Consider the following 23,335-nt stretch of genomic DNA (forward strand, 5'->3'; position numbering starts at 1 on the left):
TTTCGCATAAGAATTTGTTGCTGTGATGCACAAAGTTCATTAACGAAACAAATTTTGCTGCTTGGGACGCCTGGCACAGACTATCAGTATTCAATATGATTATTCGGGTGCTGCAAAATACGCTGCGCCACCGTGGACAACATAATACTGTTCGTGCCGGTAGAGGCAGATAGAGTACAATCAGGTTTTTTTGACGCGATTTTTACGAGGTTTTTTTACGCGGATTTTTGAATTAACGCGGTTTTTTTCTACGCGGATTTTTGAATTAACGCGGTTTTTTTACGCGATACCGCGCTAATTCAAAAACATTTTCATGAATTTTCCGAATTAAAGTGGGTTTGGAACCAGAAACGTTCAAGCGTTGTTCTAGTAAAAGACTTAGTCCAAAAAATACTCTCCGCCCACCGAAAGATCCGGAATGACCGTCAAAGAGGACAATTTTAAATACAAGTTCTAGAGCGTCTCGGGTTTTTTCTAAAGCCCTACTTGCTGGACTACTTTACGCGGATTTAAAAAAAAACGTGTTTTTTACGGGGATTTTTGAATTAACGCGGTTTTTTACGCGGATTTTTGAATTAGCGCGGTTTTTTTACGAGGTCCGTATCCCCCGCGTAAAAAAAAACCTGACTGTATATAAAAATAGGTGAATGGCACAGATAAAATGCGTTGTTTATTTTTGAGCTCTACACTCTGTTTTTCTCAGATTTATTAAGATAACTAAATAAAGAGTATTTAAAAGACAATAGAGAACCAAAATGCTCCGTACAGATCTTTGAAAAGGTAATTAAACGAGCTGTACTGATGATTATATTTTGCTAGCTGAATGAATTAAGTTCAATATGAAAACCAAATTCTTTTCATCTTGATGTAAGAGTTCCCACATTTGTATTTGTATTTTTCAATCAAAAAATTTATTACATTAACATCTTCAAGATAATATTACTTTTCATAACCTTACTTGTAATTGAACAACACTATGCAAACATTAATTGCTAAAGCTAATGTTGTTTATCTTTCTAACCCGGTTTATTTTTGAAGATAACAGACATATGACTTTCGCTGTTTTTTGGTATCTTGAAACCGACTCATTTTTTTCTGATTCTGTGTACTGATAAAATTCTATGTCAATTTAAAATTTTCAGTGAATATACAATCTTGTCTAAAAACTGTGATTCTGTATTGTTGTTTCTTCCACGAACTTGTAACTGAAGGAAAATTGTCTTATGTGACATCTTCGCCACTTGATGATCGGTGAGTGAGCCATCTTTCACAAGACAAATAAATATAGAAGGAAGATTAATTTCTACTAAATCGTACTCAATTTGCTTTTTCGCGTTTTGAAAAAAAATTAATATCAATAATAAAGAGAACATTTTCTTCTTAAAATAGAGAGCAGCAAATTAATAATAAAAATACAGACCCCGTTCGATTGTGGAAACACGCCACATTTGTTTCTTTTGCGAGATACAAAAAACAAACAGACAAATATACTTCTAAAAGTTGCTGTCATGTTCTGAAGCCATGTAACAGCAACTTTTGCTCAATCGTTCGCCTTATATTTGTTTTTGAGATGAGGTTATTCACTGCGTTGTAACTCTTGGGTGCTTGGACTAGAAGTCGTCCAAAAAGTGTGGGTCTCTAAACGATATGATAAATTGCTTTGAATTTCATTATCACGCTAAGGTACTGATGGATTGAAGAAGCAAAATTAAAAACTGGTAATGACCATTGCATTGGCATGATAAAAGAAGCAATACTTTAAACTGAGCCATGAACTTGCAATGCAGCATTCACCATGTTGTTATCAAATTCCATGCATAAGTTCATACACATTGCGGTTTCATTCTTGAAACTTGTGTTGAAACAACGAAAATGTTGCAACTGGCTCCACCTCCTGCGCTTTTTTTTGTCATTGTGTATGAAGCTGAGATGTAACTGCCACTTGATTTCGCATAAGAATTTGTTGCTGTGATGCACAAAGTTCATTAACGAAACAAATTTTGCTGCTTGGGACGCCTGGCACAGACTATCAGTATTCAATATGATTATTCGGGTGCTGCAAAATACGCTGCGCCACCGTGGACAACATAATACTGTTCGTGCCGGTAGAGGCAGATAGAGTACAATCAGGTTTTTTTGACGCGATTTTTACGAGGTTTTTTTACGCGGATTTTTGAATTAACGCGGTTTTTTTCTACGCGGATTTTTGAATTAACGCGGTTTTTTTACGCGATACCGCGCTAATTCAAAAACATTTTCATGAATTTTCCGAATTAAAGTGGGTTTGGAACCAGAAACGTTCAAGCGTTGTTCTAGTAAAAGACTTAGTCCAAAAAATACTCTCCGCCCACCGAAAGATCCGGAATGACCGTCAAAGAGGACAATTTTAAATACAAGTTCTAGAGCGTCTCGGGTTTTTTCTAAAGCCCTACTTGCTGGACTACTTTACGCGGATTTAAAAAAAAACGTGTTTTTTACGGGGATTTTTGAATTAACGCGGTTTTTTACGCGGATTTTTGAATTAGCGCGGTTTTTTTACGAGGTCCGTATCCCCCGCGTAAAAAAAAACCTGACTGTATATAAAAATAGGTGAATGGCACAGATAAAATGCGTTGTTTATTTTTGAGCTCTACACTCTGTTTTTCTCAGATTTATTAAGATAACTAAATAAAGAGTATTTAAAAGACAATAGAGAACCAAAATGCTCCGTACAGATCTTTGAAAAGGTAATTAAACGAGCTGTACTGATGATTATATTTTGCTAGCTGAATGAATTAAGTTCAATATGAAAACCAAATTCTTTTCATCTTGATGTAAGAGTTCCCACATTTGTATTTGTATTTTTCAATCAAAAAATTTATTACATTAACATCTTCAAGATAATATTACTTTTCATAACCTTACTTGTAATTGAACAACACTATGCAAACATTAATTGCTAAAGCTAATGTTGTTTATCTTTCTAACCCGGTTTATTTTTGAAGATAACAGACATATGACTTTCGCTGTTTTTTGGTATCTTGAAACCGACTCATTTTTTTCTGATTCTGTGTACTGATAAAATTCTATGTCAATTTAAAATTTTCAGTGAATATACAATCTTGTCTAAAAACTGTGATTCTGTATTGTTGTTTCTTCCACGAACTTGTAACTGAAGGAAAATTGTCTTATGTGACATCTTCGCCACTTGATGATCGGTGAGTGAGCCATCTTTCACAAGACAAATAAATATAGAAGGAAGATTAATTTCTACTAAATCGTACTCAATTTGCTTTTTCGCGTTTTGAAAAAAAATTAATATCAATAATAAAGAGAACATTTTCTTCTTAAAATAGAGAGCAGCAAATTAATAATAAAAATACAGACCCCGTTCGATTGTGGAAACACGCCACATTTGTTTCTTTTGCCAAAATCAAACCATGCTAAAAAAGAACGGTTCTCTTTTCATGATTTTTCCTACTTTTTAAACGACCAAAGACGAAATTAACAGTAGATTTGGCCACCAATAAACTAGTTTTAGTTCCAAGTCGTTTGAGGTGTCGCTTGATGAAATTAGGCTGATGACCTAGATACTGATATTACCATCCGAGTAATTAGAAGCATAGTACTACTTTGATCATGATCATTATATTAGCGGAACATGTTCTGGTCATTCCTCAGGAACCTTTTTAACGATTCCATCCGCTTCGTCAACATAAAGAACCAAAATACCTTTCTTTTGGAGGATATTGAGCTTGAATTGGTTAAAAAATCACGAATACTAAAAAAATGTGATTAAACATAATCGCTCGTTTTTGGTACATGTGTGCCAAAATCGAACCGTGCCAAAAGTAAAACCAGCTCAAATCAAACAGAGCCTCAAAAGGAAATATAAAACTATTGCAGTCCTACGTCAACTATGCGGTCGTGTCTTGGATACCACCCTCCTACTTTTTTTCCTCCTTAAGAAGCGTCAGCGCTGCCCTAGCTGTGAAGTCTTGGGTGCTTCATGGCATCGGCAGAAAGTCCTGATTCCCTAAATGGGCCTGACGCAGTGTTAGGCCCCGTACACAATTTACGTAACGCATGAGGAGGGGAGGGGTTGTGTTTGCGTTACTTATTGTGACATATGGGGGAGGGGGGTAATTGAAACAGTTACGTAACCGCGATTTTCTATCGAAATCGAAATTTTTTGGGGGTTAGGCGTTACGTAATTTTAGGGCGGGGGGAGTCATATTGAACGTTACTTATCGTTAAATATGGGGGGAGGGGGTCTAAAATCCGGGTTTTTAGCGTTACGTAATTTGTGTACGACGGCTTACCACATTTTCACCTGTATTGGGAGCTGCAAAAATTCTGTTCATTTGTACTATTTCCGACAACAATTTGTACCGAAATCTGTTCTATCGGGACAAAGTTGTTTATTTTAAAAATCTGAGGAAAACAACTTGAACATTGTTTGTTTATTGTTTTGAGAAAAGTAGGACTGCATTGACTCTGTTAATATTAGTTCTGTTAATATTAGTTCGCTTATCAATGAAACTTTTAGATTGCGAGATCGCTTTCGTAGAATCGTTACTGAATTTGTTACAGAGTTTAGTCTAATCTTTTCTAGCCATTTCAAAAATCTATAGTTATCTGTATCTGAAAAATCTATAGGTATCTGTGTAGAAAAATCTGTAAACTGTACAGTGCAGAATCTGTACCGATAGAAAGAAAAAATCTGTACGTTTCCAGAAAAAAATGTATGATTGGCAACGATGGTCTGACAACTTGAGTTGATGCATAAAAATTACATGGATTTCATATCTTTCAGAAGCTTCTATTGACATGTCTAGGCTACTGAAACATATCCAATTACAGCAATCGGAGACCATTGCTAGAATCCGTGGAATTTATTAACGATGAGCGAGATGCTTTTTTTCGTAAATTTTCTTGGGACATTAGGTAAAGCACTCCGATTAGACCACATATTTATTTGATACAAACTTCGTAGCCAGCTGTATTGACATATTGCGACAATTGTGGGGCTAGTACTACGATCTTACTGACGCTAACAGATTCTCCCGAGCCAAGATTATAACTAACGACGAATGACTTGTTAGGTCAGTATCGAACTTCGTGTCCTGTTGACAGGCACTTTGGGGCAGGACACTCACGGTTCAACTTTTTTTAAAAGGAGGGGCCTCGTCAATGTGTGATAAAATGTGATAAAGTAGGGAGGGGGTGTGCTCACTTTACTCTTACTTTTATGGCGGCAGATCGTTTAGATCCCATACCGAATCCAGAATACGCCCTTACAAAACTCGGCCTTGAACTACTCCTATCCAGTCTCCCCTTACCCCTGCTGCTCTGAAATCCTCGTCGACAACACACATCCAGCGCGTGCGAGGTCTGCCTCCAAGTCGTCGGCCTCTATCTGGTTTTCTGCTAAATAAATTATGTAGCCGCTTGTTCATCCGCCATCCATGCTACGTGACTAGCCCTCTGTAACTTGCTGTGTTTGATTAGCTTGACAATATTGGCGTGTTTGTTAACTTCGTACAGCTCGTGGTTCATGCGCCTGCGCCACGTTTTATATTTTGCCTCCGAATGTTGATCGCAGGATTCTAAGCTCGAAGGCTCTAAGCGCTCGTCGGTTGGCCTCCTTCCACGTCTATGATTCATGTCCGTAGGCTATGTGACCTAAGCTGACTACGCAATCCGTCATAAGCGCTATTCGCCGCCGCAATCCGCCTCTTTACCTCGCGGCTCACCTCGTTGTCACATGTCACGAGAGTACCAAGATAAACAAATTCGTCGACCACTTCGACAGTATCCCCATCCATCTCCACAGCAGCACCAACACCCACAGAACTACCACACTCTCTGCCAGGCACCATGTACTTCGTTTTGGCAGTGTTTATGGTGAGTCCAATTCTCGCAGCTTCCCTTCCTCCTGAAGGCCTCCTCAACAGCTCTACGGTATCAATGTTGTGATAATGGTGTCTGCACACCTGCCCTTCGTATTGCCCCTTCCAGAGCTATGTTACCACAAACGCGTCCGAAAATTCGCCCGCTGTCCTGACGTTTGATGTGAAACCGTCAAGCGTCACACGTAATAGCTTAGTTAGTTTGCCACAGCTTGTTGCATTGCACTGTAACTTACGCCGCCTGAATATTGACTTTCAGATAATGTGTCTGTAAGTTGTGTTCTCGAAACTTGTCGAGGATCTGTCTTAAGGTAAATATCTGGTCCGTTGCAGATCGTCCCACTCAAAAACCTCTTTCGTATTCTCCAACAAAGGCTTCCTGCAACGGCCTAAGTCGCCGAAAAAGCACTATACAATCGCTCGCTCTCGACTTTGAAAAGTTCGGCCGGTAATCCGTCCTTCTCACTGGCTTTGTGGCTCTTCAGTTTTTTTGCAAGCATTCTTCATCTCGTCCAATGTTGGTGGGTCAACAGCAGTCCGTCCTCCTCAATTTCTATCTTGTTCCCCTCGACGAGTCTTCTACCTTCCTCACCGTTCAGCAACACTTCAAAATGTAGCTTCCAACGCCTGGCAAACTGTGATTTATCGGTAATCTGGTTCCCCTCTCTGTCATTACACATGGCAGGTACTGGCACGGTCCGGTTCCTGATTCCGTTAATCGTGCCTGGTAAAGCAATTCTCCGCCTCTGCGAGGATGCAATCGTAGTGCTCACGTTTCTTACGGCGATGTAGCCTCTTTTCGGCTGCTCTTGCCCCCCGTTATTTCTCCCGCGTTATTTCTTCCTAGCCGATCTCGATTTGAATACGTTGGACAGCCGGGCGCGAATGTTGCCTACCACGAGATAGTGATCCCAGTTGATGTTGGGCCCTCGAAAGGACCACATATCTATGACGTTTGAAAAGTGCCGGCCTTCGATCAGCATGTGGTCGATCTGGGAGCAGGCCTCTCCATTGACGTGTCTCCAGGTGTGCTTCCGAGTATTCAGACGTGCAAAATGGGTACCTACTATAGATGGCCATTCCCTTGGCCGCGGCGATGTTTACTATGCTCAAGCCGTTGTTGTTGGTGGTAGAGTGAAGGCTTTCCCTACCAATAGCGGGACGAAAGAATTCCTCTCGTCCGACTTGTGCATTCATATCTAAAAAAACCACCAACCTGTGGTTTTCTGCATTTGGGAGGATGCTTAGCTGATTTCCAATCGATTCCTTTAAGATTGAAAAAAGTATGTTGAAAACTTACCGAGTTGTAGACATTTGGAAGGAGACCCGGTTTCTATTGTAGATTATAGTGAGAGCAAAAAGTGTTGTTGTCTTGTCCAATCCTGTTTGAATTGTGAAGCTCTTACGTTAGCATTGCAAAAATAGTTTTAGGACCTGATTTTAGTTTCAATTTTGTATTTTCATTGTCACTGGGTACCTTCCTGGAAAACATATTACTACGTCAAAAGATTGAAAGTGAAACTGTTTAGTAATAGTTTATTTCTTTTTGTCAATGGTATTTACGTGATTTTTTGTAACTGGCAATAAGTTTGTTGCGTGAATTTTAAATGAAATTAACTATTTCGTGAAAATACGTTAATATTTTACAAAATACACAACCTTGGACAACTAAAAATCGCACTTCAACTCAGTGAAAATGAAACATGATAGTAAAAGGAGTTACGGAAAATTTTTAAAAGGTTATAACCTGGGTTTTATAAATGTTAAAAGGTTGTCTTACGATAACATTTTTTTTTAAATTTTTGTTATAGCATATATCGCGCTTGGATACTTAGAAGTTTTTGAAAGCTTCCATTTAAAAAAAATGCTGAAACATTTTTTCTAAAATGCGGAAACATCGACTCGAATAAAATCATAAAACAAGAAAAAAATCATAAAATGATTGAATACATTCTACGTAAGCATTTCCAATAAGTAAAATCAAGAGAGTAGTGCATTTAAGTTTTTAAAACCAATTTTTTCTATAGGACATCAGTTTTAGATGAGTTCTAACAGTAAATCATTGAACTCATTAAGAATGCAAACTAATTGTTTGTAATTTCTCGAAAAAGCTTTATCATCAGAATCTCAAACTACTAAAAGATTGGTTCATTGCACGCAGAAATTCTGCGGTGCTCCAATTTTTTTTTAAAAACGTAGCCAAGCTTTAACTAAATAAATCATATTCAGTGTGGAATCTTACTACGTGTATGCAGTTCCGAGAAGCAGCCAGAATGACCCCAAAGTTTGTTCGATCCTGCGTAGAATTCCTTATTCTGCTTTTTTGCAATACAATAGAAAATGTCTAATTCCCAAGTTTCTGATACATGCCTTACATAGTTTGATCATTGCACAGTGGTACAGAACGACAATTTAGGCAGACATGGGGTTTGCGATGCAATTTTGTGATTTTACAGCAATACTTTCTATGGAAAAGTTGGTTCTTATATATAGGTCTACAAACACACTGAAATGAAAGTTAGGGTGGTCCTCAAACCTGCAAAATAGATTAACTAAAATTCTTGTTTGTGGAAAAAACGTTAAACTATCTTTGGCAAAGTTGTAGATCACTTAATCTTAAGCAACTTTGTAGAAGACTACTTTTTTGCAGCTCTTGAATTGACTGAATTAGAGCAATTCTGCTTAGGGTGGCTCTGAAAAATAGTTGTTTCGCTCTAATATTTTTATTTCGAATTTCTCAGTAAAGTTGAGTTCAGACAACTTTTAGAACTTTAAAAGACGCAAACTTTTTGGTTGCTAAACTTCGAAGATATCTTTTACGGGTGAAGAGTTATTAATGTTTTAGTTTTTGAAATACGTTCTTTTCAAAAGTTGATATCTCTGAATGGGGCAAATGAAAAAAATATCTTCTGGTTTCATTTGGAAGAGCAGCCCGTGTACTTTATCATATAAAAAAATTGGCGATGTACTTTTTCTTGAAATTTAATAAAACTAGTTTGAATCTGCTAACTTTTGTCAAAAAAGTAAAATTTTTCAGTTATAGTTTATTTATTTGGTAAAACTACTGTACATATTTTTCGGTAAAGTTATAGATTAGCTTATTTAAGATAACTTCACATTCAAAAACACCTATTTCTCTTAAATTGACTGATAGAGTGTAACTTTACCTGATGGATCCACGATTTTCCATATATAAACTTATTTTTAACTCTATACACTAGATGCGTGTTGAACTTGTAATCATATATTCACTTTAAAAGTTAATTTAAAAAAACTAAAAACACTGATCACTGGCGTAGCGTGGTGGGGCGGAAGAGGCGGTCTGAGGTGACATCCATTCGAATATTTTCATGCGTGTCACTTCTAGAAATGTGACATCCGCGAAAATAATAATCAATTACCATGCTTCAGAGGTGACACTCACGAAAATTATATACATTTTCTCCAATTGGTTGTAATATAATTTTTATTGCGACTTAGGGGGGTGACACCCAAAATTTTATGCCCCGGGTGTCACCTAGTCACGCTACGCCACTGACACTGATGTAACTTATAAAGTGAAGATATGTTGCAAAGTTCAATATGTAATATGTAAAGGTTGCCATTGGCGACAGAATGGAAGTTTTAAAAACTAAACAGAAAGAACTATGCTGGGACTTTTTTGTATGCCTGGAGAGCATTATGCAGGAGTGTCACTGCGACAAATACTTGTATTTTGTGTCTGAGAAATTGGATGCAAGTATAGAGCAAAATATATATTTATATATGAAAAATCGTGGATCCATCAGGCAAAGTTACACTCCATCAGTCAATTTGAGAGATATAGGTGGTTTTATGTGCGAAGTTATCTTGACTAAGCTTCTCTATAACTTTACCGAAAAATATGTACAGTAGTTTTACCAAATAAATAAACTATAAATGAAATTTTTTTACTTTTTTGACAAAAGTTAGCAGATTCAAATTAGTTATATTAAATTACAAGAAAAAGTATATCTCCAATTTATTTTTATGATAAAGTACACGAATTGCTCTTCCAAATGAAACCAGAAGATATTGTTTTCATTTGCCCCATTCAGAGATATCAACTTTTGAAAAAAAACGTATTTCAAAAATTAAAACATTAATAACTCTTTACCCGTAAAAGATATCTTCGAAGTTTAACAACCAAAAGTGGCGTCTTTTAAAGTTCTAAAAGTTGTCTGAACTCAACTGTACTGAGAAATTTGAAATAAAAATAATAGAGCAAAAAAACTGTTTTTTCAGAGCCACCCTAAGCAGAATTGCTCTAATTCAGTCAATTCAAGAGCTACAAAAAAGTAGTATTCTACAAAATTGCTTAATATTAAGTGATCTACAACTTTGCCAAAGACAGTTTAACATTTCTTTTACAAATAAGAATTTTAGTTGTTCTATTTTACAGGTTTAAGGACCACCCTAATTTTCATTCATGTGTATATAAAGACCTATATATAAGAAGCAACTTTTCCATAGAAAGTATTGCTGTAAAATCACAAAATTGCATCGAAAACCCCATGTCCGCCTAAATTGTCGTTCTGTACCACTGTGCATTGGTAGCGAGCAGTAGGTTAAACAAGATCGAATGAAGTTTACAAACTAATCAACGAATCAACCGCAAAACCGCCGCAATGTATTGTAAGTTTACCTATAGCTGAAAGACAAAATTTCCATCCATGCAACTAAGAAACTTGATGCTCAAGTACTGCCTGCTTTCAGAAGAAACCAGTTTCCTTTTGGACGATTGGCCACATCCAATCACACTGTAAGTTATTTTCTTTCTTTCTACTGAAATTAAGAAACTTTCGCCTAATAGATCAGTGGTACACAGACTGAGATTAAACTGCTGGGATCGAAGAACAAGTTGATGCATTTGACAGCCACAAAATGCTCACATTTGGTAAAAAGAACTAGTACACACCTGGACAGGTGTCACTTTAACAGTGCTTATTGTGTCATGTATTGCAAGAAGCGGTAGCGTTCAAAGCAGACAAAGTTGATTATTGCAAGTTGCAAGAGCTTGAAAAACTTGGATGGGTGTTATAAGGGTGGTCCAAAATGTTGCAAACTTGTAGGAAAGTTCAAATTTAAAGTTCATTTTTCTTTTATGATTTAACAGTTTAATCTTCCATATGGAACCATAAAATATGAACAAGATTTTATTTGCAAATGATTTGTCAACAATGAAGAGGTAAATTCTGCAGTTGTTGGCTATTTTGAGAAGCCATGGTTGGAAGCAGTGTTTCAAGCTGAAAGGAGACTATATTGATGAATAAATATGTAGGTATCTTTCTGAATTTTAAGGCTTGAATTCGTCGGGCAAACCTGGCCGTACTAAATACACGTAGTACAGTACTAAATATTTTTGTTTTCTGTTTCCCAAATTTTTCACAAAAGAAATTCAAAAAAGCATATGCTATTTTTATATCTAAAATGCTCATCGAATACTAGTAAAATAACTTAATAATTACTATGCTATTCGGCCCTTTGGAGCACTTTTATACTTTCGGTTTTGCAAGTGATTGCTATACCTTTCTAGGAGAAAGGCAAAAATTCCTGAAAATATATTATTTGTTATATTATTGTCGTTAGGGTGGCAATGTTGAATTGGAAAAAATACCATGTAAAATGGGCTTCAAAGATGAGTCGACAACTTGGAAGGAGCGTCAAACTTAGCTCCGGTCCTCACAAGCTCCTATCTCACGCCTCCACGAGTCATATGATACAATAGACTACCAGTTACACAACACAACTGGTTGGCGTTGCCTGGGAAATGTTGTCATCCGACAATAGCTAAGTGAGAAGGTGCGACGCGATCGTTGGCGCGGTAACCATATCTCGGCGGTAGAGGAAATGCTTCGCCAACCCGAGCGTCTGACCACCAAGATGATGCGGCTCAAAACAGCGATCTCAAACAGCGATCTCCATGTTAGGAGCGGCTGATCAACGTCCAGTGGTGTCAGCGTGGGACTCTAATCAGAGCTGACACGAAGGCCCTCCGGCGAGACAGAGGGTTGGAGAAGGCCCAACAAGCCGCCCCGAAAAACACCAAATGTTGCAAATATCGAAGAAGTTAATACGGATCGGAACAATCGGCACAGACCTAGGCGCCGAAATAAGGACTACGATTGGAATCTTGGTACATGGAACTGCAGATCGTTAGACTTTCACGGCTGCGACAGGATCATATATGATGAACTAAATCCACGCAACTTCGAAATCGTAGCACTGCAGGAACTTTGCTGGTCGGGACAGAAGGTATGGAAAAGCGGACATCGAGAGGCTACCTTTTACCAGAGCTGTGGCACTACCAACGAGCTTGGAACGGGCTTTATAGTGCTGGGTAGGATGCGCCAACGCGTGATCGGGTGGCAGCCGATCAGTGCGAGGATGTGTAAGTTGAGAATTAAGGGCCGGTTCTTCAACTACAGCATCATCAACGTGCACTGCCCACACGAAGGAAGAGCCGACGATGAGAAAGAAGCGTTTTATGCGCAGCTGGAGCAGGTGTATGGTAGCTGTCCGCAACGGGACGTTAAGATCGTTATCGGTGATATGAACGCTCAGATAGGACGGGAGGCAATGTACAGACCGGTGATAGGGCCGAATAGCCTGCACGCCGCATCAAATGATAACGGCCAACGATGTGTGAACTTTGCAGCCTCCCGCGGTATGGTAGTCAGAAGTACCTTCTTCCCCCGCAAAGACATCCACAAAGCCACCTGGAGATCACCTGACTTACAAGTGGAGAACCAAATCGACCACGTTCTAATCGATGGTAAATTCTTTTTTTTTTTTTTTAAAGGGGGGATTTGTTAGTAGCTTAAGTATTTATGATAAATATTAGTAAATAATGAGTATGTGTGTCCAATCACAAATGGTGACTTCTCAACACTGTTAGAAATTTGTAATTTTAATTGTTAGGATTTGTTTGCTTTCGCAATTAGGACTTATCGTTCGTAGGGATTTAAACCTACTTTTCAGAAAAAGGGGAAGTAAACTTACAACTAACTTAATTGCTAACTTATTGGCTATAAAGAGAGCTTATCGTAGCAATTGAGGATTGCAACGATTTTTGTCGAAAATTGTTAATAATTTTATTTGACATAGCTTCTAATGGTTCAACACCAGTAAGTCTATGTAATTCGAGTGTACCAAACCAAGGAGGACGCTTCAAAATCATTTTCAGAATTTTATTCTGAATCCTTTGAAGCGTTTTCTTCCTTGTTGAACAGCAACTTGACCAGATCGGTACAGCATAAAGCATTGCTGGTCTAAAAATTTGTTTGTAAATCAAAAGTTTGTTCTTTAAACAAAGTTTAGAATTCCTGTTAATGAGAGTATATAAACATCTCGTATATTTGATGCACTTGGCTTGTATACTCTCAATGTGCTCTTTGAAAATAAGTTTTTTATCATAAATTAGTCCCAAGTACTTAACCTTGTCGGACCAACTTAAAATAACCCCATTCATCTTGACAACGTGATTATTGTTTGGCTTGAGGAAAGAAGCCCTAGGCTTATGCGGAAAAATTATCATTTGAGTTTTAGAAGCATTGGGAGAGATTTTCCACTTTTGCAAGTAGGAAGAAAAAATATCTAAACTTTTCTGCAATCGACTGCATATGACACGAAGACTTTTTCCTTTTACGGAAATGCTTGTGTCATCGCAGAACAATGACTTTGTGCATCCTGGAGGCAAATCAGGAAGATCTGAAGTGAATATGTTGTACAGGACTGGACCCAAGACTGAACCTTGAGGTACACCTGCTCTGACAGGAAATCTATCAGATTTTGAATTCTGATAGACAACCTGCAGAGTTCGATCAGTAAGATAATTTTTTAAAATTTTGATTAGGAAAATTGGAAAATTAAAAGTTTGCAATTTCGCAATCAAACCTTTATGCCAAACACTGTCGAATGCTTTTTCTATGTCTAAAAGAGCAGCTCCAGTGGAATAACCTTCAGATTTGTTAGCTCGTATCATATTAGTAACTCTGAGCAATTGATGAGTTGTGGAATGCCCATGGCGAAATCCAAACTGTTCATTTGCAAAAATTGAATTTTCGTTGATGTGTGACATCATTCTGTTAAGAATAATTCTCTCAAACAGTTTACTTATTGAAGAAAGCAAACTGATTGGTCGATAACTTGAAACTTCAGCTGGGTTCTTATCCGGTTTTAAAATGGGAGTAATTTTTGCATTTTTCCATAATTTGGGAAAATATGCAGTTTTGAAGCAGCAATTGAAAATTTTTACTAAAAATTCCATTGTGCTCTCAGGGAGATGTTTGATTAGTATATTAAAGATTCCATCGTCACCAGGTGCTTTCATATTTTTGAAATTTTTAATAATTGATTTAATCTCATTCAAGTTAGTTTCAATTATTTCTGCAGGTAAAAAATTCTGGGAAGAAATTAAATCAAATTGACGTGTGACTTCATTTTCAATTGGACTCACAAAATTCAAATTTGAGTTATGAACACTCTCAAACTGCTGAGCAAGTCTTTGAGCCTTTTGTTCATTGGATACAAGAAAACGTTCACCATCTTTTAAAACTGGAATAGGCTTTGAAGGTTTCTTAAGAATCTTCGACAGCTTCCAAAATGGTTTTGAATATGGTTTCAATTTTTCAACTTTAGTCTCAAAATTTTGATTTCTCAGAAGAGTAAATCTATGTTTAATCTCTTTCTGTAAATCTTTATAAATAGTTTTAAAAACAGGGTCACGAGAACGTTGATATTGACGTCTGCGGACATTTTTCAAACGAATTAGAAGTTGAAGATTTTCGTCAATTATTGGTGAATCAAATTTCACTTGAGCCTTTGGAACAGAATAATTCCTGGCATCAACAATTGCACATTTTAATGCGTCCAAAGCGGAATCAATATTCACTTCGTTTTGCTCATTATCAAGCTCATTATTGAAATTTCTCTTAATATGAGTTTTGTATCTTTCCCAATTAGCCTTGTTATAATTAAAAACAGAGCTCATAGGGTTCAAAACTGATTCATGTGATAAAGAAAAAGTTATTGGAAGATGATCAGAATCAAAGTCAGCATGTGTGATCAAATCACTACATACATGACTTTGATCTGTAAGCACCAAATCAATTGTTGAAGGGTTTCTTACAGGAGAAAAGCATGTAGGACTATTCGGAGACAAAATAGAATAGTATCCTGAAGAACAATCGTTGAATAAAATTTTGCCATTGGAATTACTTTGAGAATTATTCCATGAACGATGTTTAGCGTTAAAATCGCCGATTATGATAAATTTCGAACGATTTCTGGTGAGTTTTTGTAAATCACCTTTAAAATAATTTTTGAGCTCGCGTGTGCATTGAAATGGTAAATATGCTGCGGCAATAAATAAAATCCCAAGTTCAGTTTGAACTTCAATTCCCAAAGTTTCAATAACTTTCGTCTCAAGATGGGGAAGAGCACGATGTTTGATTCGGCGATGAATAACAATTGCAACTCCACCGCCGGAACCCTGAATCCTCTCATATCTATGAACCACGTAATTGGGATCATATTTTAATTTTATGTTAGGTTTCAAAAATGTTTCAGTAATAATTGCAATATGCACATTAATTACTGTTGAAAAGTTAAAAAGCTCATTCTCATTGGCCTTCAATGAGCGAGCATTCCAATTTAATATTTTAATTGTTTTATTTAAAATCATTGCTAAATTTTAAATTAGAAACAATTTTAATAGTAAAATTTGTGCCTATTTGAATGGCTTCAAACATTGATTTTGTCTGCAACATGGCGTTCATAAGATCGAACATTGCCTGTTGCAAAAAAGAAAGTTTACCTGCCGTAATAGGCCCCAGGCAGTTGACATTAGAAAAAATATTTTCGGCAGCAATATTAGCTGGAGTGATAGGTGTACAATTATTTTCTAGCGTGTTTTGCTTACCCATATTAACGGTCATTTTCGAACTACCAACACTAGGCGGTATAATGTTCGAACTACCTGTAACCTGTGCATAAGTTAAACGGGTATGCAAAGGAGTAGGTAAACTATGCGTCACTGGTACGCTTGGAGAATTTTGTTTTGAAGTTGGTTTTAATTGAGAAATTGAATTTTGTTTACCTTGCCTTGCCTTAACAATTGCTAAACGGACTGGGCATTGATAAAAATTTGACATATGGTTGCCGTTACAATTCGCACAGCGAAAATTTTTACTCTCTTTCACAGGACATGTGTCCTTTTTGTGAGAAGAGTCTCCACAATTAAGACATTTTTGGTCCATGTTACAGAATTTGGAACCATGGCCATAACGTTGGCAAGTACGGCATTGGGTGATATGCTTTTCACCTCCGCCATACTTCCTATAAGTTTCCCACTTTACACGCACATTATACAAAGCATGTGCTTTTTCAAAAAATTTTAAGTTGTTAACCTCATTGCGGTTAAAATGAATTAAATAATTAACAAGGGAAATTCCAGTTCTCTGACTGTTTTCGCCTCGTGATTTTTGTTTCATTAGAATTACTTGGGTAGGGGCTATGCCAAGTAATTCTGTTAAAGTAAGTTTGATCTCATCAACGGTTTGATCGTTGGTGAGACCTTTCAAGACAACCTTGAACGGCTTGGCGTTCTTGGTGTCATATGTAAAAAATTTGTACATCTTGTCAGTTAAATACTGAACAAGACGATCACGACCCTTTACTGAGTCGGCTAATAAGCGGCATTCACCTCTACGGCTAGGTAACTTCAACGTCAGAAACAAACGTTGAAAGTTCCTTTTTGAATATATTAAATTCAGAAGAAATAGTTACTACAATAGGTGGAACTTTCTCCTTTTTTAAAGATTTTATATTTTGTATAGTTTCATTATTGGTAACTTCCGTTTCACCAGCTTCTTGCTCAGGCAAAATATCAAAAGGATTGTCACTACAGACACTCGATGTGTCAGAAAGAGATGCCTCTCTTTTCCTCCCCGCAGCGATGCGAGGTTTCTTTTTCCGTCCAGCCATTTCAGGTGATACGAAAAAAGTTAAAACAAATGTTAAATACAAAAGTAGGTAGTCTTGAGAAAGACTGATGGGAAATAACTTTCAGGTAGTCTTTAAAAGACACACTGACAAAACACAAACTTTGAAGCTATAGGCAGTCAAAGACCAGTCCACAAGCAACCGAAAAAACGTCTGATCTGTAGGACAGTTCAAGACGCACTGATGGTAAATTCTTATCTGACGTCATCAACGTTCGCACCTACCGCAGTGCGAATATTGATTCGGACCATTACCTTGTTGCAGTATGCATGCGCTCAAAACTTTCGACGGTGCGAAACACGCGTCAAAGTCGCCCACCGCGACCAAACATCGGGCAACTACGGGACGCCGAGGTTGCTCGGGAGTACGCGCAGCAGCTGGAACCAGCATTACCAACGGAAGAGCAGCTTGGCGTAGCTACTCTTGAAGATGGCTGGAGGGACATTCGATCAGCCATAGGTAGTGCTGCTGTAGCGGCGCTTGGTACTATGGCTCCGAACAGGAGAAACGACTGGTTTGACGACGAGTGCAAACAGTTAGTGGAAGAGAAGCATGCAGCAAGAGCGAGAATGCTGCAACACCAAACGAGGGCGAACGTGGAGCGCTACCGACGCGCACGGAACAGGCAAAACTCGGTCTTACGGAAGAAGAAGCGCCAGGAGGAAGATCGAGATCGCGAGACGATGGAGGCACTGTACCGTGCGAATGGCACACGAAAGTTCTACGAGAAGCTGAACTGTTCCCGCAAAGGCTATGTGCCACAAGCCGACATGTGCAGGGACCTGGGCGGCAACCTTCTCACGAACAAGTGTGAGGTGATTGACAGGTGGAAGCAGTACTACGATGAGCACCTTAATGGCGATGTAGCAGAGGACGACGACGGAGTGGTAGTAGATCTCGGTGTACGCGCAGATGACGACAGAATCCCAGCCCCTGACATCCAGGAGGTTAGAGAGGAGATCGGCCGGCTGAAAAACAATAAAGCCGATGGAGCTGACCAACTCCCCAGCGAGCTGGTAAAACACGGTGGTGAATCACTGGCTAAGGCGCTACACTGGGTTATTGCCATGATTTGGGAGGAGGAGGTAGTACCGGAGGAGTGGATGGAGGGTACAGTGTGCCCCATCTACAAAAAAGGCGACAAGTTGGATTGCTGCAGCTACCGCGCAATCACGTTGCTGAACGCCGCCTACAAGGTACTCTCTCAAATTCTGTGCCGTCGACTATCACCGTTTGCAAGGGAATTCGTGGGGCAATACCAAGCGGGATTTATGGGTGCTCGCGCCACCACGGACCAAATATTCGCGGTACGGCAGGTCCTACAGAAGTGCCGTGAGTATAACGTGCCCGCACATCACTTGTTCATCGATTTTAAATCGGCATACGACACAATCGTTCTAGACCAGCTATGGCAGGTTATGCACGATTACGGCTTTCCGGGTAACATAACAGGCAAAGTGATAATCCATTTGCAAAACAAATCAAAAGGGTTTTATGGAGCAACAAGACCTTCCATTTGACACTGATTTTATGAAAATCGGTTCAGCCATCTCTGAGACACATGAGTGATATTAAACATCCTTCACAACACATTTCTTTGCATAACTTTTGAACTACAAGTTCAATCTTTATAAAATTCAAAAGTTAAGGGTATTTCAGGTAGCCCGTTCATTTGATACCAATTTTGTTTAAATCGGTTGTGTAGTTTTCGAGATAATGATGTTTCATGATTTTTACATTTTGATACATAACCTCTAAATTAAAAATCAGATTACAATAAAATTGAATAGACTCTCATGGGACAACAAGTCCTTTCATTTGCAATTATGTTCATGAAAATCGGTCCAGCCATCTCTGAGAAAAGTGAGTGAGAATGAAAATCTGCACAAACACACATATACACACACACACACATACGCCCACACACACACACACACACACACACACTCATACACACACACATACAGAAAATGCTCAGCTCGTCGAGCTGAGTCGAGTGATGAAGTAAAAAAGAAGCAGTTTATCTCGGGCCATGATTTTCGTCATGTTTCTGTTCGCAAACTAGGACTATTTTCAATACGATCAAGAATGAATAGCATTTTGATTACATTTGTAGATATTTTAGAAATGTACCTAGTATGTAGGGGAAAGTAGGTAAAGACGGACACTGCGGGTAAGATGGACACTTTTATTATTTCACAAACTAGAATGTATTATGATAGTTGAGTGATGCGAATGCCTTCTTTATAGTGTGTTAATGCTTTTCAGTTGCATTATCGGTTTTCAGCAAGCAAACTGTCAAATTTGTAAGTAAAACAAAGAATATTTTCGTGAACGCGCAATTTGATGTAATTTTTATTCCACGGAAAATAGTGAAAAACTCGTGAAACTTATGTGTTTTCATTTGTTCACAATAGTAAAGTGATTAATTAGTCTTTCCTCGGTTTTCTAGTGAAAATCCAGCAGATTTTCGATGTTCCGATGAAGAGCTACGATCGTTTGAAAAATTTACAACCAGGTCGGGCAAGACGGACACATTAAGGTAGGGAAAGATGGACACACGGATTTTCCAAGAATTTTCACATGTAGCATCTGTTGTGTACTACAGATGTTCACAATGTACTCCGGCGAGAAAAACCAGCAGATATTAATCACTTAGCAGTTAGAACAGCCTTATAGGCGGAGAATTTTCGCCTTCATCCTAACCCATCCTCTCAAACTGTTCACGTGATGTATAGATGGACTCTAATAACGTAGAGTAATGTATGGCCATCACTTAACACATAAATCAAAAGAATACTCAACGTACTACATCTTTTTTGTGAGTGTCCACCTTTACCTTCGTAGTGTCCATCTTACCCACCCCAAGTGTCCGTCTTTCCCAACCATGTCAAAAAAAACAGCAATTTGTAGTCTTATTTTTGAAGACCCAAAACACATAAAACTTGGAGGACGTTCACTAATACCAAAAATGATTATGAAAACAAATGACCTTAAGTTTCAATTTGTATGACTACTGCGATCTAAATAGCAATACCTAAGCAATTATTTAGATTAAACCTTAGGGTGTCCGTCTCCTACGCTTTTGCGAAATAACAAAATTACGTAACTCTGGTGTCCTATACTTAGGGTTCACCCTCTATGTTAACAATGCTCACACACGGATGTAATATTTAACTACAAAAAAAAAAAAAAAACAAACGTCTTCGCAAACTAGGTATCACAACTAGGTTATTATTATATTTCTTTTTTGTTTTATCCGTTTGGTTTTTGGTACAATTCGTTATGCAGGTTGATCAATTCAAGTTGAAGTACTTGGTTTAAAAACGATAAAACAAAAAACGTAGTTGCGTAGTGACGTGCAAATAAAATTCCGTTCACCATTTCACGAGGAATCGAATTGCCTGACAGGAAACATATTTTGTTGCTCTTATTGTTACAAGCTAATCACATACATTTTATTGAATATTTTACAGCACAGAATTCATCTAATATTTATTCATGTTTAGCGAACGGGACTTGATTCTGTTTCCACAGTGTAGCGCGTACGTCTCGTCTTGACTATATATTGGCATATTAAAATTCGTTCATCCAATCGATCCACTTTGAACAACCAGTTGGGTGACTGCTGCTGCTTGTTGGGCCAATCCTTTGGTAATTCACTGCGTTGCTTCGGTATTGCCCGGCAACCAGCGCTGCTACCGTCCCGCCAAAAGGAAGGAGGAAAAGTCTTGAATTACCATCGGCAGTGGCTGTATTATTGCCAGCAACTTAGGATATTGGTTGGGACATACCACTTCCCGATCTGCTGCGGGAAAATGCAGATGGCTCATACCATCCATTGTGGGCTCGATTAAAATGCTGCCAATCCGGCAGAGATGCTATGAGACGTCGTACAATTCCTTCTCGGCAATCGTAGGTTCCTCGCACTCGAATGACGCCAGCATTAGTTCTGTGGACAAGATACAAGCAGAAAGGAAAAGGAAGTATAAAAATATTACTTTAAGAAGAATTGCTGGTTGTGAAATACATACAGGTTTGCATTTGTGAACAAAGAGTAGAGTGCAAAACGAATCTTTGATTCAATAAATTATTGTGTTATTTGATTTTTGCTAAATGAATAACAGCTGTTGTTTCGATACAGATAAATATTGTAAATCTGTGCATAACTGAATTTCATACAATATTCAAAAAATTAGTACGAACCACTGGGAAACTAATGGCGGAAGCATAAATTTTCCCTCACTACCGGGATGTCGTTAGCAAAAGTTAGGCAAGAAAACTCGAACCGGGCGTGCATTTAATATTATCTGTCTTCGGCCAACGTTATGAATGTGCAGAATGGCATTTTTATTAACTGCTGTGGGAGAATATGCATCGATCCACTGCTGGTCACTTTATTAAAGCAAAGAAAAGGTTCAAGAGTGGAGATAAACGGCCGTCGTCGCTCGGCGGAAAAGGAAAATTGGCCCAAGCTGAGATAGGATGATCATCTGCTGGAAAGAATCAGACCGTGCCCCACTAGGTCATCGGATGCCATTAGGAAATTGAATGTAATGCATTCTTTTTTGCTTGGATTTCCTGGGTCAAGCGCATATTGAATTTATAATGATAACTGCTTCTGGGGTACTCGCACAATCAAATACAAAGTTTTCCTCATTTCTGCTTCATCCGTCGAGTACACTCTGTCTAATAATAAATTGTCAGCGCTCCTAGGCTAATCTAAAGTCCATACGAACTTATATTTATTTTTTGTGTATGTTTCAGGAGTTGAAAAATAGAAATATATAAGAAGAATTGACAATTATTTATCTCAAATCAAAGTTGATCGTTAAGTAGTATGTAAATATGTGCACTGTAGCAGCTGCTATTTCAAATCAAAATCGCAGGTTTTATGTATTACCGCCACCACATTTGCTAAGCACGGTTGACGAAATTCAACTGATATTGCACAAAAACAACTCATATCTCATATCTTATTGATCAACTGAAGCTGGTTACGCGCAATGTGGTTTTATTGAGGAAGCGATGTTAGTGATGTATCCAATTCCAGAATCATTAAAAGAAAACCAAGTATGTCTTTGAAGCAAAATAAAGACCTAGGTTTTTTGCCATGCCAAATATCACCATCTAAATATAGTGTCATGAATTTGTGTCACGTTGACTTACAAAATTTCATCACAATTATTTAAATATTTGTAACCTGCGATTCCCAAATAGACTCTTGGGACCAAGGGAATGGTATGGTAGCCTTCAAGCGTTACGAACATCTATTTCTGTACCGTTTGTCCCAAAACTACTTTTTCTGCTGTCACAGTTTGCTTCACTTTGCTTTGGGACACAATAAATGTACTAAATATCACTTAGAATATCACATACCATGTGAAAACCTTAAGAAATTGCTCAAAACTGTCTGATATGCTATCAATAATTGCAGTCAACATTTAGCCGGTTTGCCCGAATCAACATAAGATAAGGGTAAACTGCCCATTTTTCGGGTGCCAGTGCCAGTGATGTTGGTAACGCTTCAAATGTATGGTAGCTGACAGCGATGCCATTCCCGTGCTTGGGACTTCATCCCAAGTTCTCCTTACGAGTAAGTACGACTCAATGAAAAATGCTGTCAACATTGCGAGAGGAGAATGTTGATCACAATATTCTTCGCCTTCATTCTGGCAACCTTCTCTCAGAAGGGTGTGAACGTACTCCAGAATGTATGCGAAAACATTGCGTAAAAGGGGGTATTAATTAATCACGTCTCGTGTAAATGCGTTGCTGAACGGATGTGGCCGAATGTCAAGATTTGACAACTAGTGTCAGATCTTGGCCCTCTCTAACAACTTTAGCCCTAGAACTCTCGGCATCTTTCCGGATAAGTTCTTTCTGTTCCTAACCGCGAAGGCGAGTAGAAGTGCGCGACGGAAAACTTAATCTAACTCTTAAATTGGAGGAAAGTGAAGAAGTGTAAAATAGTTAAAAAGCAGAATAGTTTTAAAAAGTTAAGAAAATTAAGAGGGACAGAAAAAAGTTGAAAAGTGTTACCAAGATATGAAGTGTGGTAATTCGTGCGACTTTACCTGACTAGATACAGTATGTAAAATCAAATTTGTTATTTAGACCTAAGGCATTGTAACAATCACACACGTTAACGCTACACTAACGGAAAGATTAAAACACAACGAAAAAAGGTAAATTGTTAATTATTAGAATGTAGAAATGTCATTATTGTTAAAACCTAAGGCTAGCACATGTTAAAAACTAATTAAATGTACAACACAAACACTAATAAAAATGAATAGGTCCAGAAAGGGCCTTTTTTCTGTTTTTGGAACAAATTTCCAAGTTTTTCCCTTCAGAAAATTTGGAGAAAGTTTCCCCCCTGTTCGGACGGACAATCGGTTCGGAAAGAGGTTAGGGTGACG

The 23,335-nt window shown here is 38.1% G+C and overlaps 1 protein-coding gene across 5 annotated transcripts in view; it reads right to left on the reverse strand.

The window, feature by feature from the left end:
• Nucleotides 1–20,118: 20,118 nt before the first annotated feature.
• The window catches only part of LOC129730037 (ras-GEF domain-containing family member 1B-A), a 109,830-nt gene continuing 106,613 nt past the window's right edge, over nt 20,119–23,335 (reverse strand). For all 5 annotated transcript variants that reach the window (XM_055689013.1, XM_055689010.1, XM_055689012.1 and 2 more), the window contains one exon: nt 20,119–20,865. In XM_055689013.1, coding sequence (XP_055544988.1) covers nt 20,795–20,865 — 71 coding nt within the window. In that variant the 3' untranslated portion in view covers nt 20,119–20,794. The remainder of the gene's footprint in view (nt 20,866–23,335) is intronic.

This window comes from Wyeomyia smithii, chromosome 3 (assembly GCF_029784165.1).
Source record: "Wyeomyia smithii strain HCP4-BCI-WySm-NY-G18 chromosome 3, ASM2978416v1, whole genome shotgun sequence".
NCBI lineage: Eukaryota > Metazoa > Arthropoda > Insecta > Diptera > Culicidae > Wyeomyia > Wyeomyia smithii.